The sequence below is a fragment of the Lepisma saccharinum genome, chromosome 12 (assembly GCF_977018435.1).
Source record: "Lepisma saccharinum chromosome 12, izLepSacc3.1, whole genome shotgun sequence".
Lineage (NCBI taxonomy): Eukaryota > Metazoa > Arthropoda > Insecta > Zygentoma > Lepismatidae > Lepisma > Lepisma saccharinum.
In genome coordinates, this window is record NC_139240.1 from 47,988,607 (window position 1) to 48,002,670 (window position 14,064).

The 14,064-nt window shown below is 39.4% G+C and overlaps 1 protein-coding gene across 1 annotated transcript in view; it reads left to right on the top strand.

Moving 5' to 3' along the window:
* Positions 1 to 14,064, top strand: part of LOC145996321 (neprilysin-1-like) — a 201,206-nt gene that overhangs the window by 10,822 nt on the left and 176,320 nt on the right. Inside the window, exon 2 of the mRNA XM_083132753.1 lies at positions 9,601 to 9,707. Within this exon, the coding sequence (XP_082988879.1) occupies positions 9,601 to 9,707 (107 nt within the window). The remainder of the gene's footprint in view (positions 1 to 9,600; positions 9,708 to 14,064) is intronic.

Here is a 14,064-nt window from a genome sequence, read left to right on the forward strand (position 1 = left end):
TATCGCTTAAAACATACAGGATGTAAGAGAAAAATTAATGGAAGTAGTCATGAACAATTTGCACAATAAATACTCCTGAATTCCACTGTTTAACACGCAACGATAAGTATACATACTCTAATACTGTACGAATACTTAAAACATTATTGTCTATTTTCTTAATAATAAATTGGGTAGGTACTATCTGTTTAAAAATAATTAGTTAGATATTTTATGAAACGAATTCAGTAGTGACACCTATGAAAGCAACAAAATATTTTTGGTCATTCACCTCAAATTCCTTTCTTGCCTCTATAAAAAATAATTTGGTTTATATTATGAAATACAAAAATTCACTTACCGTACATTTTCGTACATATAATAACCTTCATTTAAGTTCCTTAGCAACGTCCGTTTCCATGGCAAACACGAAAGTATTGTTACATCACTATTTTAAAAATAGCCACGAAGTAGCTATTTCCGTATTTAGTAAAACGTTATAGGGGTGATTTTTTTAAAACTCATGGTTTTCTTTGTTGTGTAAAATTTATAAATGAAGTATTATTTCCATGCGGTTTGTGGCAAATGAATAAGGAAGGATGGGAGATTTATTGGAGTATGTTTACCGGTTTATATGCATCCCGGGTAATATCGCCCACGCCTCAACAAAAACAGCAAATATTCACCAGTGTACCTTTCGCGTCTATATGGTGTGGGGGTTTGGATGCAGTGCGGAGGTTTAAGTTTCCTCCTGTAGATAGCACCGTTGTCATTGTCAACAATAACCAGGAAACTGAGCTGTTATATTGTTGTGCTGGAAAGTTGTGTGCTTTTGAGTAATTGTTGTGCTGAAAAGTTGCGTTATTGTGATCAGGACACACAGTAAGAATGGTGTACTCCTTGCAGGAACGTGTGTTTATCGTGAAAAGTTTTTGGAAAACTGATTCTGTTGTTGCTACGTAAAGGGCATTTAGTAACAAATTTGCCTCACGTTCTGCCCCAAACAGGAATACAATATTGTCGCTAGTGAAGAAATTGGAAGAAACAGGATCGCTTCTGAGTGAGACAGAGAAGCATCGGACTCCGCGGGCAGGTGTTGTGGAAGATGTCAGTGCTCGACTCTTGAGGTCGCCGAAGAAATCTCTCCGTCGTTTGTCACAAGAAACCGGCTATAGCTATTCAACATGTCAAAAGGCAGTGAAAACTGCGAAACTAAGGGCGTACAAAATTACAGCTGTTCAAGAATTGAAGGATCCAGATGAAGTTAAACGTGTAGATTACTGTAATTTGTTTTTAATGTTTATTGTGCCTAATCCTGATATTCTGAAAATAACGTGGTTTACTGATGAAGCCTGGTTTCATCTCTCTGGGTATGTTAATTCTCAGAATACACGTATATGGGCAGCTGAAAATCCACATAGTGTAATTGAAATTCCGTTGCACTCACAGAAAGTTGGGGTATGGTGCGCTGTCTCAGCATCACGTATAGTGGGTCCAATCTTCTTCAATGAAACAGTGAACACAGAGCGGTACAGGGCAATATTCATGGAATTTGTTGAAAGTTTGGACGACATTGAACTCACACAGGGTTATTTTCAACAGGATGGTACTACATGCCATACATCGCATGACAGTATGGCACTGATTGAAAGTTTCTTTGCGAATAGGGTTATTTCAAAGGGATTGTGGCCTCCGAGCTCTCCAGACTTAACTTCACTTTCTGTGGGGCTTCCTAAAGAGACGTGTGTACACAAACAACCCTACATCCCTGGAAATGTTGAAGCAGAACATTATCACTGAAATTGCGAACATTGGCGCAGAAACACTATCTATGTCAGACAGCCCTTAACATGGAACTGCGTGTTCGACTTTGTTTACAAGAAGGAGGTCAACACTTTCAGCACCTTCTTTAAAGGTGAGATGTTATGTCATATATCTGTGCCATAATTTTAATTTTTTATTTATGTTTGAGTGAATACAAAATAAAGAACTCACTTTCATTAATTCAGTTTAGCAAAAATCTAATACTTCAATGTTATTGTAGTGTACATTGGTGAATATTTGCTGTTTTTGTTGAGGCGTGGGCGATATTACCCGGGATGTATATAAACCGGTAAACATACTCCAATAAATCTCCCATCCTTCCTTATTCATTTGCCACAAACCGCATGGAAATAATACTTCATTTACAAATTTTACACAACAAAGAAAACCATGAGTTTTAAAAAAATCATAGCTGCTTGCGTAACTCTTATGTAGATGTCACTCTTGTTTGAAGCATATTTTCTAAGTAACACGTTGATTCATCTGTGTGTTATTGATCTGTGTGAAAAAAAATATATGATTTTTTTGCGCCTGGAAACGGACGTTACTAGGAACGTTAAAAAAGGGCATTTTCACCCTTACAAAGGGAGTGAGTGAGTCATTTTTAAAATTTCTCGTTGTTTAGAGACAATTTCATGAAGGGTCGTAATGGAGCATTTTGGCCTCCGGGACTTCCTTCATGGAGAACATGTCAGTGAGTCAGTCAGTGTTTGGACTGGGGCTTTATATACAGGGTAATTCAAAATGAATGGTGCAACTTTACACTTATTATGACGTCACTATTTATGATAGAAAATCTGACAAGGCCTCAATATAAAGAAAAACTCTGGATGTTTTCTTCTCACTAAATGGGCTTATGCTGCTTTGCCGCTGTTCTACCAGGATCACCAATGTTGCAAAATGGCTAGTGACCTGTAGAATGTGTTGGAGCTATCAAGAACTGATTCACTCGCAATGGTACAAAGACATTTCCACATGCGTTTTGGCAGTAATGCACATGCTTCATGAAACCATGGGCAATGACTGGCTGTCTCGTGCATATCAAGTACTTGATTCGTTTGGACGTTTACCACATTTCAAGTGGTTCCAATGTTGAATCTTTGTAATGTGAGTCATGTGAGTAAAACTTCAACAGTTTTTCTTCATGTTGCTGCCTTGTCTGATTTTCTATCATAAATACTAATGTCATAATAACTGTGTAAAATTGCACCATTCATTTTGAATTACCCTGTATTGTCATCGTTAAGAAATAGAAGCTAGCCTGAATGTCAGAAGATATTAATCAAAGGCTTACGGCTGCAGCAGAAAGTTCAGCAATGTATCTCCATCTGGAACAAGATTATAATGGTTAAAACATTCATTGATTGAATGAATTGTTGTTTTAAGTCCACTATATGCACAGAAAGGCTAATCGGGACTGGGCCTACAGTTTAAAGTGGGATCCGAATCACTATGTGCCTCCAATGGGTATCGGAACAGAGACCCCTTGTCTACAAGGCGACGACGCTACCACTGCGCCATCTGGGAGGTCAATGGTTAAAACAGATAAACGTAATATAAGTATGTGGTCTAACATACCATGACATGAGGGGTCGCCAAAACAACCGCGAAAGTAAAATTAATCTTTTTGCTCTTGTTCCGTTTCGCGTTGTTCCTTTCGCCCTTATTCCAGCATTCAATTTTGTTTCGCGATTAATCTATTCCGCGGTTGTTTCTTTTCGCGCTTATTCCTGTGTTCAATTTTGGTTTCGGATTTAATCCGTTTCGCTGTTATTCTACCACCCCGTAAGGATGTCAGTAAGGGAGAATTCACACCGAAGAAACACGCAACACGCAACATGCGACATGCAACACGCGACACGAGTGTTTCACACCGAAGAAACAAGATGCATGCGGCAAGCGACACTGGTTTCTTTGCTCAGTTTGCATGATGGTGCCGATATAATTGCGTTAATCAGTTTATTAGTCACCAGAAAATAACGTAACAACATACATTATTACATGTAAACTGCGTTGTAAAATTTGTGCAAGTTATTGAAACTTGGGAGAGGCATGTTGTGCACGAGAAAACTGAGAAATAATATGCACTGACCTCAAACTGTATACGCTAGACTTTTCAGCCTGAATAAAGCGAATACCTAAACACTAGAGAAATGGTTCTCAACCTTCGTGAAACCATGTCACGGTATTCTTTTTAAGTCAATGCCCTTAGCCGAAGAATTTTCCTCGTAAATCTTGTAAGTATTGAAGATTTTATGCATGAATTAACATGTACCTATGAAATTAAATATTGATAAGTAAATTCTAGCATAATCATAAGAATAATAATAATTTGATTACGTGTATATATTTGTTGACAAATATAAAAAATATGGAAGTCAAAGTGGTAACGTCGTCTCCTTGTAATTAAGTGATCCCGGGTTTGATAACAGGGGAGGCACCGGGCAGATCCAGTTCTGATTAGTCTATTTGTGCATAAAATGGACTTAAAAAACAAAAACTCACAACTCAAATATGATATTGGGATTATGATAGTGGTCAACCAGTTTCAGCAGAACATTTCGGTGATCAATATAGTTGATACCAGGGCAAGGTATCTGGTCGCGGCCCGGTGGTTGAAAAACAAGGCACTAGAGTACTTTACCATGTTGACTAATATATTTTGAACTAAAGTGCCTCCATAAGTTGACTTTTTCAAATAAAAGCAGTCAGGTAAATGGCCAAAACACGGCCTCTTTTCACGATGTTGAAGGCAAATTACAGCCGATAGATAACTGCATCAAAAACACTTGATATAGTGAAATGAACGTTGTGTTTAAATCTTAAAATATCATTAAAACATTGTACATATCGATACTTTATTATATCAACAAATTAGAGGATCAAACATAATGCCGGTTGTGCTCTCTTCTAGAGTCTAAATACAGCTCGTTGGAATGAAGCATTCGCTGCGCATGCGCGAACAACAAACTGAAGCAACACAATGCACGGTATTGAGAAAACGGCACAGTCCGAGAGGCACGTAAGCGACATGCGACACATGCATCTTGCCGTGTCTCTTCGGTTCAAAAGCTTGCATTGATTACTGAGTGTTGGCTTCCAAGCGACACGTGTCGCGTGTTGCATGTCGCGTGTTGCGTGTCGTGTGTTTCTTCGGTGTGAATTCTCCCTAAGGGTCCCGGGTTCGAATCCCGGCCTGGGCATGGGTGTTTGTGAATGTTCATTCATCAATTTCATCATATCATCCCCACCTTCGCAAATTAGCCAAAAGTGGCACAAAAGCGAAGTAAAATAAAGTAAATTATACAACCAAATGTCAATATTTCTTTGTCCAGCTGGCCATGACAAGTAACAATCGCTCCCAAGTCACCAAGGTACTAATTTATAATGGTGAACTCCACACTTGCTTAATCCATTGCCGGAAAAAATCGCACCAGACAGCATCCACCCCGGGAATCGAACCAGGACCTCCTGCCTGACACTCACTATGGCTTCAATACGAGAACAGAAGCAGCGGTGTAATTTGAAACCATGCGAAATTACCTACCGACTTTTAAGCCATCTCATCATAGCACAATGAACGTAGCAATCTCAGAAACTCCATTGTGAGAATGGGTCAAATATACGTGCCTTAATTTTCACCCTAAATGTTAACAGAAGCTCTTTTCCAGACCCTTTTGTGCCTTAAAATGGCAGCTTACTTTGTCCCTTTTCTTATTACCCCTTGCCTTCTTTCATCCTCCGTTGAGCTTCTAAGCAGATTCATAGAGGACACTACGAGTCTCGTCGTTCTTGAAGAGCGGAAAAGATAACCGAGCATAATATCTCTTTCTTCGCCTCACACTCCAACACCGAGCATAATATCTTTCTTCGCCTCAAACTCCAAAGAGTTTATCAATGAAGGCTCCCTCTTCAGTGAAAGTCTTTGTATCCTTGTGCTCCTATATATTGTCTTGCTTTCTTTTTTCTTAAAAAGAGGATTCTATGTGGTAATCCTTAAAGAAATTGAATCTACAGAAGAGTTTCTTTACGGGTGGAGGAAAATCTCTCTCTTCTCTCCTTTCTTTGTTCTTTATTCTCGTCTCTCTTTGTCTTCTGCCAGGATGGCTCAAGAGAAAGCTATGATCCGCCTCGGGAACGGTTTGCTGTTTGATTCTTCCACTTTACCAATAACTAATGATTGAAATTTTAATTGGTAATCAGATATATCGGGGATTTGGTTGATTTCTTCAACAAACTACCTATCTTTTCAGGATATGTTAGTTCTGGGGAGTACTCAGTTGTCTCTGGAGCAAGCGAATGAAAACAAGTCTCTGCGCAAGTAGTGACGCGAAAAAATTTCCACCAATGAACACCTGAGAGGAACGGGATTGCGTGGAGGGAGGAAAGCGACTGCAGTTACCAGCATCGTGTACTGCTTCGCTCTGACCACTCGATTGCCCCCCACCCCTTTCTTGTCGCTATGCGTGACCTTGCTCCAAAGATATAGGAACAGGGTGTAGATATTTTGGCGCCCTAGACAGGATTGCATTCCGCCTCTTCGCACTACCAAGCATCTTCTTATGCCATGGTTTGTGATTTTTTACAACGTACACATTTTGAAATGAGGAAACAAAGAAAACTCATTCAAAAGAATATAGGTTAAATTTAAAGATGCATAATTTGCATTTCTGATTAAAAAAAACAGCACGTTTAAGAATATTTCAGTTATGTCTTAGTGTCTGAACATCTTTGGGAAACAGAAAATTCCAAAGGTACTAAAATATAAGCCTACAAGCAGTGATGTGCGTCTACGCTTAAACAACGATAGTCTACATTCTACATGTAGACTATTTTATACACGTAGATTACGTAATATATGTAAACAACATGGCGAAAGGTGATAACTTAGCAAAGGGCGCCGTGGAATTAGAAGAATATTATACTGCGTATCAGTTGCTGATGTGCGAGAAGAAATTTTCGTAATCTTTCTTCCAAATTCGAACAATTTCTCACTTAAGAAGAAACCTAATATAGGAAATATTCTAGTGTTTTATGGGGAAAACACAACATTTGCCTCACGACTGCATCTGTTGTTGTTTTCTGCATACTATTTATCTTCTTCCGTACCTGATAATGGAAGAGAAGAGAAATTTGTTGTAAATAGGATTCTTTTCATTTCGTTAGGAACCAATATAGTTGAAAATGTCACTTTCCTTTCATGAAAGCCTTGAAAATTAATTTTAATGCACTTTAGATTGTCTACGTAGTCTATGTAAACTACAACCCAATGTAATCTACGCGTAGATTACGTGTAGACAACGCATGTAGACGTAAACTTATAGTTTACGGCACATCACTGCCTACAAGTAGTAAGAAAAAAATAAGAATAATAATTTAAATCAATAATACACTTTGCAATATGTTTTCAGTAAAAAAACATAATGTAATTAAAAAATTTTCAACTCTGGTTGAAAAAATAACATCGTTATAAATTTTGTGTTGCACGTTATTCTAAGTAAAATTTACAAAATATTTACAAAACCCGACTGCAGAAAGAAAATAATAAGAATTTAACTTTTATAGCTTTCAATGACGCATAATCGTCGATTATCCTATCAAAATTGGCCGTTTGTACAATTTCGTTTTCAATTTACAACATTGAGAGATTATTTAATCTCTCCTGGCCCATTCACGATTTCAGGTAATTTTTTTATTCTTCGTCGCTTCAGTCCCCCCTCCCCTCCTTGCCTACCCCTCGCCATGGACCTGTATTGTGCCCATATTGTACAGTAACGAGCAAAAGAGATAGAACTTTACACTTCTCCCCCCTCTCTGCACTATGGCTTCAGAAACTCATCTCTCAATAATTAATTCTGCCCTTAGCTTTTTTCTCACCAGTCAATGTCTTCTGTGCAACACCTCAACAAACAAGATGATATGATTTGAATATGTAGTCATCTGTCGCGAACGAGTTTCTTTAAACGTGCTCTGTGGTCGACTTTCGATCTCGCCACCGAGTTTAATTCATTTTGTTTATTTTATTTCGCTTTTCTGCCCCTTTTGCCTAATCGCAACGATGAGGATGATGTGTTGAAATTGATGAAGAGACAGTCACAAAGAACACCCACGCTCAGACGTGGATTCGAAGCCGGGACCCCTGGCGTCGAAGCGCTGTGCTAACCACTCGTTACCAGGTTCGAATCCTGGGCTGGGCATGAGTGTTTTCCATATTTTCATCAATTTTATCCAAACATGACTTACCGTCCTCGCGATTAGCCTAAAAGTAACAGAAAAGCCATTCTAAATAACAATTACACGGATTTTAGCATCATATAAACGAAGAAGTCGGAACCCAGTCCTTCATCATTCAATATTTCAGTGCCCATGCAGTAAATTCGCAACGTATAATTTCTTTCATAATTCCTCCTACACCGTTCCCTGTTCTATAGGCGTTTGAAGCCTTAAAGGAGCCTACCACGAACTGTGGACAATCTCTTTTATTTCCTGAACACAGTTTCCAGACAACTCAAATAACACCCAAACCGCCATAACTACAACGTATTTCTTCCCTTTCTTATCTTGTGTTTATTATACTTGTTATGTGTGGTTTCGGTGTAAAATGGTTCTCGAGTATTTTACCTGATGGTTCAAGTAATAATACCTATAATGCTCATTAGACAAACTGTTTGTGATAAAGATTCAATATAACAAAATTAAGTGTGACTTGGTTGCAGGAAAATCCCCAAAGAATCCATCTTTTAGTTCGGCAGAGCCCTCTGTCGTTTTCCTTATCCATAGCAACAAAGATCGGCGGAGTGGATAGCACAGCATGCTACGCCACCAGAGGTCCTGAGTTCGAAACCCAGCCTTGGTATGGATGTTCTTTGCGTGTCCCTCCATCATCTCATCCTTATCGGTCGCGATTATCCAATAGCGGCCACTCTAAATAACAAAAACTAAAAGTGAAAAGCAACGGAGATTCTTGAATTGCATGCAATTAGCTAGTTAGTTGTGTGAAGCGGGTTGCATAAACTTAGGGGTATAGCACACCAACTCATTTCTTCCTGTGATTGTACCATGGACATTGCATAAGAGTTTGCAGACCCAGGCTTTGATAACCACAATCGCCACAGCTATCTAATGACAGATTGACAATAATGTATTTATCGAGTAAACAATTAGTGCTTTATTTTAGACTATTCATTGATTTTTCGCTTTTCTGCCATTTTGGCTAATCGCGGACATGAGGATGAATTATGATATGATGAAATTGATAAAAGTCCCGCAGATGATTATCCTAGCTACAGCTGTACGCGCCAGAGCATCAATAGTCTGCGCAGCGCAGTTTAGGGAAGAGAGGTAGACATTTGGGTTCCTTCAGGATACCCCTTACACCCCATATTCTAGTCGTTTGTTTGATAAAAGTTACTGAATCCTGCCAGAATTGTATACTTTTAATATTAGCATACATTCCAACCTTGAGAAATGAGATTTACTAATTAATCAGCTTCCCATCTAGGTATTCCAGCCAGAAATTCAGAAGTTTATATTTATCGTTACATTTATTTTTTGTTTGTGTGTGTGTGTGTGTGTGTGTGTGTGTGTGTGTGTATTGAGTATATCCGAATACGCATCATAAATCCGTCATTCATTTTACAAGAGCTGCAGTGTAGCCTCGTCCAATTTCGAAGTGTTTGGAGATAAAATATCGCTTTTTCTCGAACTAGAAACACAGCACCGGTACATCAGTCCGCCCTTACACGAAGCTTCCTTGACTGTGAGCTGGAATTAATGGCGCTGTTTCTTTTATTTCAGGAGGAGAAGATTCTGGAAAAGACGAACGGCCACGGAGCGGCTGCTTTGTTGTCTGTGCATCTTCGGTGTCCTCGCTGTGTTCGCTATCCTCTGTCTGATCATCTTGGGTAAGTCCAATTCTTTCCTTTATCCTCTATCTCTCATAATTTACCTGAATACAGTAGAGTTTCAGGAAAATAATTGTCAAACGTTTCGAAATTGGCGCCATAACGTAGAAGTTCCGTTGAAATCCGTACAGATGGAGCCACATTTATCGTGAAAGCAAACAACTCTATTAAACGTCTATGTGACCAAACGTACAGTTCTGATGAAGCAGTTTTATGTATCTAATGCTCATGTGCAACTTCGTATTGTTTCGGAACGATGTGTTATCCATCATAGTCGCCAGATTTAATTTCTATCTGTATATCTCTGTAGCAATGTGTCAACAATAGCTTTTATATTTATTATATAGTATTTCATTTGATGTAAACTTATTAGTAAGTTTAATTTCTTCCACTTTTCATTTCGCTCGAATGGTTACTAGTTACTTAGGCTTTTTTAGTGTTCATTCATCCACGAGAATAATTTCTGCTCAAGTCGATATGTGCCAGAAAAACGTTATGTATTTTTCTTACGTCGCGTTTATGCCTATTTATAATACTCGCGACGGTGAGGATGGATGCCAACTAACCTACCTATCTTTTTGTATGGTAATTCAAATCTTTTCTTTCACATGTACATTGATTGAATAGCACAACCCGATGTCGGACACACCTGTTCCTGTCCTCTGACATGACCAATATTACTAATACACCTCCTAATTTCGAAAGAGCATACTTTTTTATGAATAGGCCGTAATTGACAACATGAAATGGTCTGTAATGCATAAAATGGGTGAAAACACTTGCACCATCACCCCTACCACACATACAGAAAGAGATATTGCTTCAAGCGTGGTCAGCGCATCGAGATCCATCGCCAATGTTTTCTGAAAATTGAGACTTGCTTCTCAAGTAGTCAACGTCGAAATGTGGGTATTGAAACCGGAACCGCTCGCACCAAAGGCAATTTGGCTACGCGGGAGCGCCACATATGAAATTTGTACGCACTTAAAAACTTCCCTGTTCTTGTGAACGGTGCTACACAACATATGAAACACCCTGTACTGTTGAAGCATGCGGTTGGGTCGTTTCAGACAAAGGCTTAGAATCTGATGACGTATTCCATCTGGTTAAAATCTTCCTCTGTCGAAGAGGCTGGAGCTGGAATTACTCCAGGAGAGATAGTTGCAAAGACCTTCCGGAACTTCTTACCGGAACTCCGGTCTTAATCTCCTCCTCTCCATCCCTCGCCCTTGTCTCTCCAATTTCTCCACCTTGTACCTCCGGGAGGGAAAATAATCAGCCATTTCTCCAGGAGATAGGTCAACAAGGCGGGGATAACGAGGGAAACTTTTAACGATTCGATTTCCCGACTCTTCAGCCTAAGATATTGGAACCTTGTTTTGTTCTAATAAAGCACAAGTTTTCAAAGGTCGTTCAAGTTTGTTTTCTCTTTTTTTAAGCAGGATTGTTACTAGTTGTGCATTAATTTGTCAGACGCTGACTGCTTTGTTTCCATAATGTCTGCCAGAGGCATATTTCCACTTTTTCCCGCGTTACTACAAGGATATGAACAAATGTCTTTTGCAGACTACTGCCAGCAGCACACCAGATCCGACACGAACAGTTCACTCGAGTCACGTTGCGACAGTTTGCGACAAAATAACGAAGGTTCGTGGAATTTAGTCTCGCGGGGAATGGCTTGCGACTAAACGATCTGCGCATGCGCCAATCCATTCACTACAGGCACATAGACCGGAAATGGGGGTAATTTGAAGCCAGCAGTTAAATATAGGCATTGTATCTTACATTAAATGGTTAATATCGTATTTCCTAACCAATTATTTGCTAGAAATATATTAAATTCAATACATATAAACTGATACATCAATTCTACATACATATTGATACAATGAAATGCATCGTTATCTTTTTCCCAAATTATATAGACCTATTGCGTGCATGGACGAAATCTGCTGTCAGATTTTAGCCAACAATTTGTGTCATGTTGTGTTTCGTCACGTCGTTGTTACGTGCCAGGAGAGCCAATACGTGTAAATAGTTAATGGAGAACACATTCGGGTCTGGCTTCATAATACAGCATTTTTACCTCTGGCCTGTGGTTTTTGGTTGTTTTTAAAAAAAAAAAATCATAGAAAAAAATATTTTTAATTTGTTTTTATTTACCACACATTTCTTAAGAGTGGGCTGGAGGTTGGCATGAAAGTAATTTCCTGGCCCGATGCGATACAGAGACACCTAGCGACATATCAGAGGACTAGGAATTCTTTTCGGCTGTCCTAAGCCTGAGGCCAGAGAACCTTCCTTCCTTCACCACCCCATCCCCTCCGCGTGACTCCCGCAGTGAGGTTTCCAGGAAAAGGACACCCACCTGTTTCTTTTAATTCTGGTTTCGGAGGCTAAAATTTCTCCACTGGCAAAGCAATTCGCATTTCTCTGCTTGCTGGCTGACTCTTGCATGGAGCGAGACGAGTGGAGGCTCCAGAGACAGAACCTTCATCACTGAAGTTTTGATTGAATAAATGTGGTTGATTACAGTGGCTACTATAATTATGTTGAATTTTCTTGTTGAGGTTGGAATTTTATCAATTGAGAGTAAAGAAGGCGGTAGAGAATATCAGTTGAAAGAAAGTATTTTTCTTTGAAGGGGGTGTTTTTTTATACAAAATCAATGTAATAATAATAATAATAATAATAATAAGGCAAGAATTAGTAACAATTATTATTTCAACTATTAACGAATCGAGTCCCTATTAGAGATGGGCAGGAGCGAAACTACCTGGAATTTAAAAAGGGGAAACGTGGACATGCGTAATAACATATGGAAAAACTGAAAAGGAGAAAGACGGACAAAACAATGTAACAAAATGTACAGTAGTAACAAAGATGTCAGGAAACAATAGTATAATATTGAACTTACACTTTGATGAAGTAGTTTTCTTTGTTATGATCTGAATTAAGTCCCTTTGCACAGTTCTCATCGTTGGAGTTCACAGCAGCTTTAATCGGCCAAGATTGATTGATTTTGTTTATTTTACTTCGCCTTTCTGCCACTCTTGGCTAATGATGATATGATGTAATCGATGAAGAGACGCTCACGAAGGACACGTATGCCCAGACCGGATTCGAACCCGGGACCACTGGCGTCGTAGCGAAATGAGATAAATACTCCGCCACGGGGCCGGCTAATCTGCCAAGGGTGGGGACAAACTCTCAGTGATGATGGGAATCCCCTGTGGAAACATATGACCAGTTCCTGCATCACATTAGTTGCTCTCTCCTATTGTGATTTTTCCCAATGTTAATTGATTGCTTGCCAAGTGAAATTTCAGTCCAACTAATTATAGTATGATCTTCAAGATCAGCACTATACGTGTTACAAAGTACTCTTAAAAAAATCCCAGTGAATTGGTCAAAATAAAGTGACAGAATTTCGAGGAGAGGCCGAGCCTCTGTGGACCCACACTTGGTTACGCCAATATACGTAAGTAAACCCGTGGTGCTACAGCCCCTGAGGGCCAGAGCCCACCTACCGACTGTAGGCCTCACTTCCAGTCCAACCAGTTATGTGCGGTCAGCACGACGAACCCCTAATCTTTGTTGTACGTTTCCGTGACTCATTCATAGCTTCCCAATCTCCTCACGATGGTGGGTGGCAACCGGCCCTATACACAGGCCGAAATCTCAGGAGAAAAGTTGATACGTTTCCCCTAAGAGACTCGAACCTGCGCGCGTCCCGTAGACGGAGCTCAAACCATGATGCATCGGACCATACAGTCACGATGCAGAACAGCAGGGCCGTAGCCAGAATTTTATTTCGGGGGGAAGGCTCATCCCTTATCAGCAGCTGCCATCTAAGGGCGAAAAAGTGGGGAATAGAACCCCTGAAAATGAATTTCTCAGTATATTACAAGCTTCTTTCAAGATTTCTCCACTGGCAAAATATTCACTGCAAGGGAAGTGGCAACGGCAAACAGTCAGGACCTTCACAAATGAGATTTGGATTGAATAAATGTTGTTGATTACAGTGGCTGCTATAATTATGTGGAATTTCTCTTTGTGCGGTTGAGATTATAAATTGATAGTAAAGAATGAGGTAGAGATTATCAGTTGAAAGTAACGACGAATCAAGTAAGAATAACTAATTGAAAGTACGCTGTGTAAATGTATAGCATACCAGTGGCAGTGATAACAAGGCAGAGGCATACTAGTCGCCATTTTCTTTTTTCTTTTGTAGGGGGTTTCGTGTTGATACAAAATTTGTATCTAATAGTAATAAGTACAAAAAATAGTAACAGTTATTATTTTAACTACTACGAACAGTGCTGATAATAATTCGAGATGGACGGGAGCGAGACTA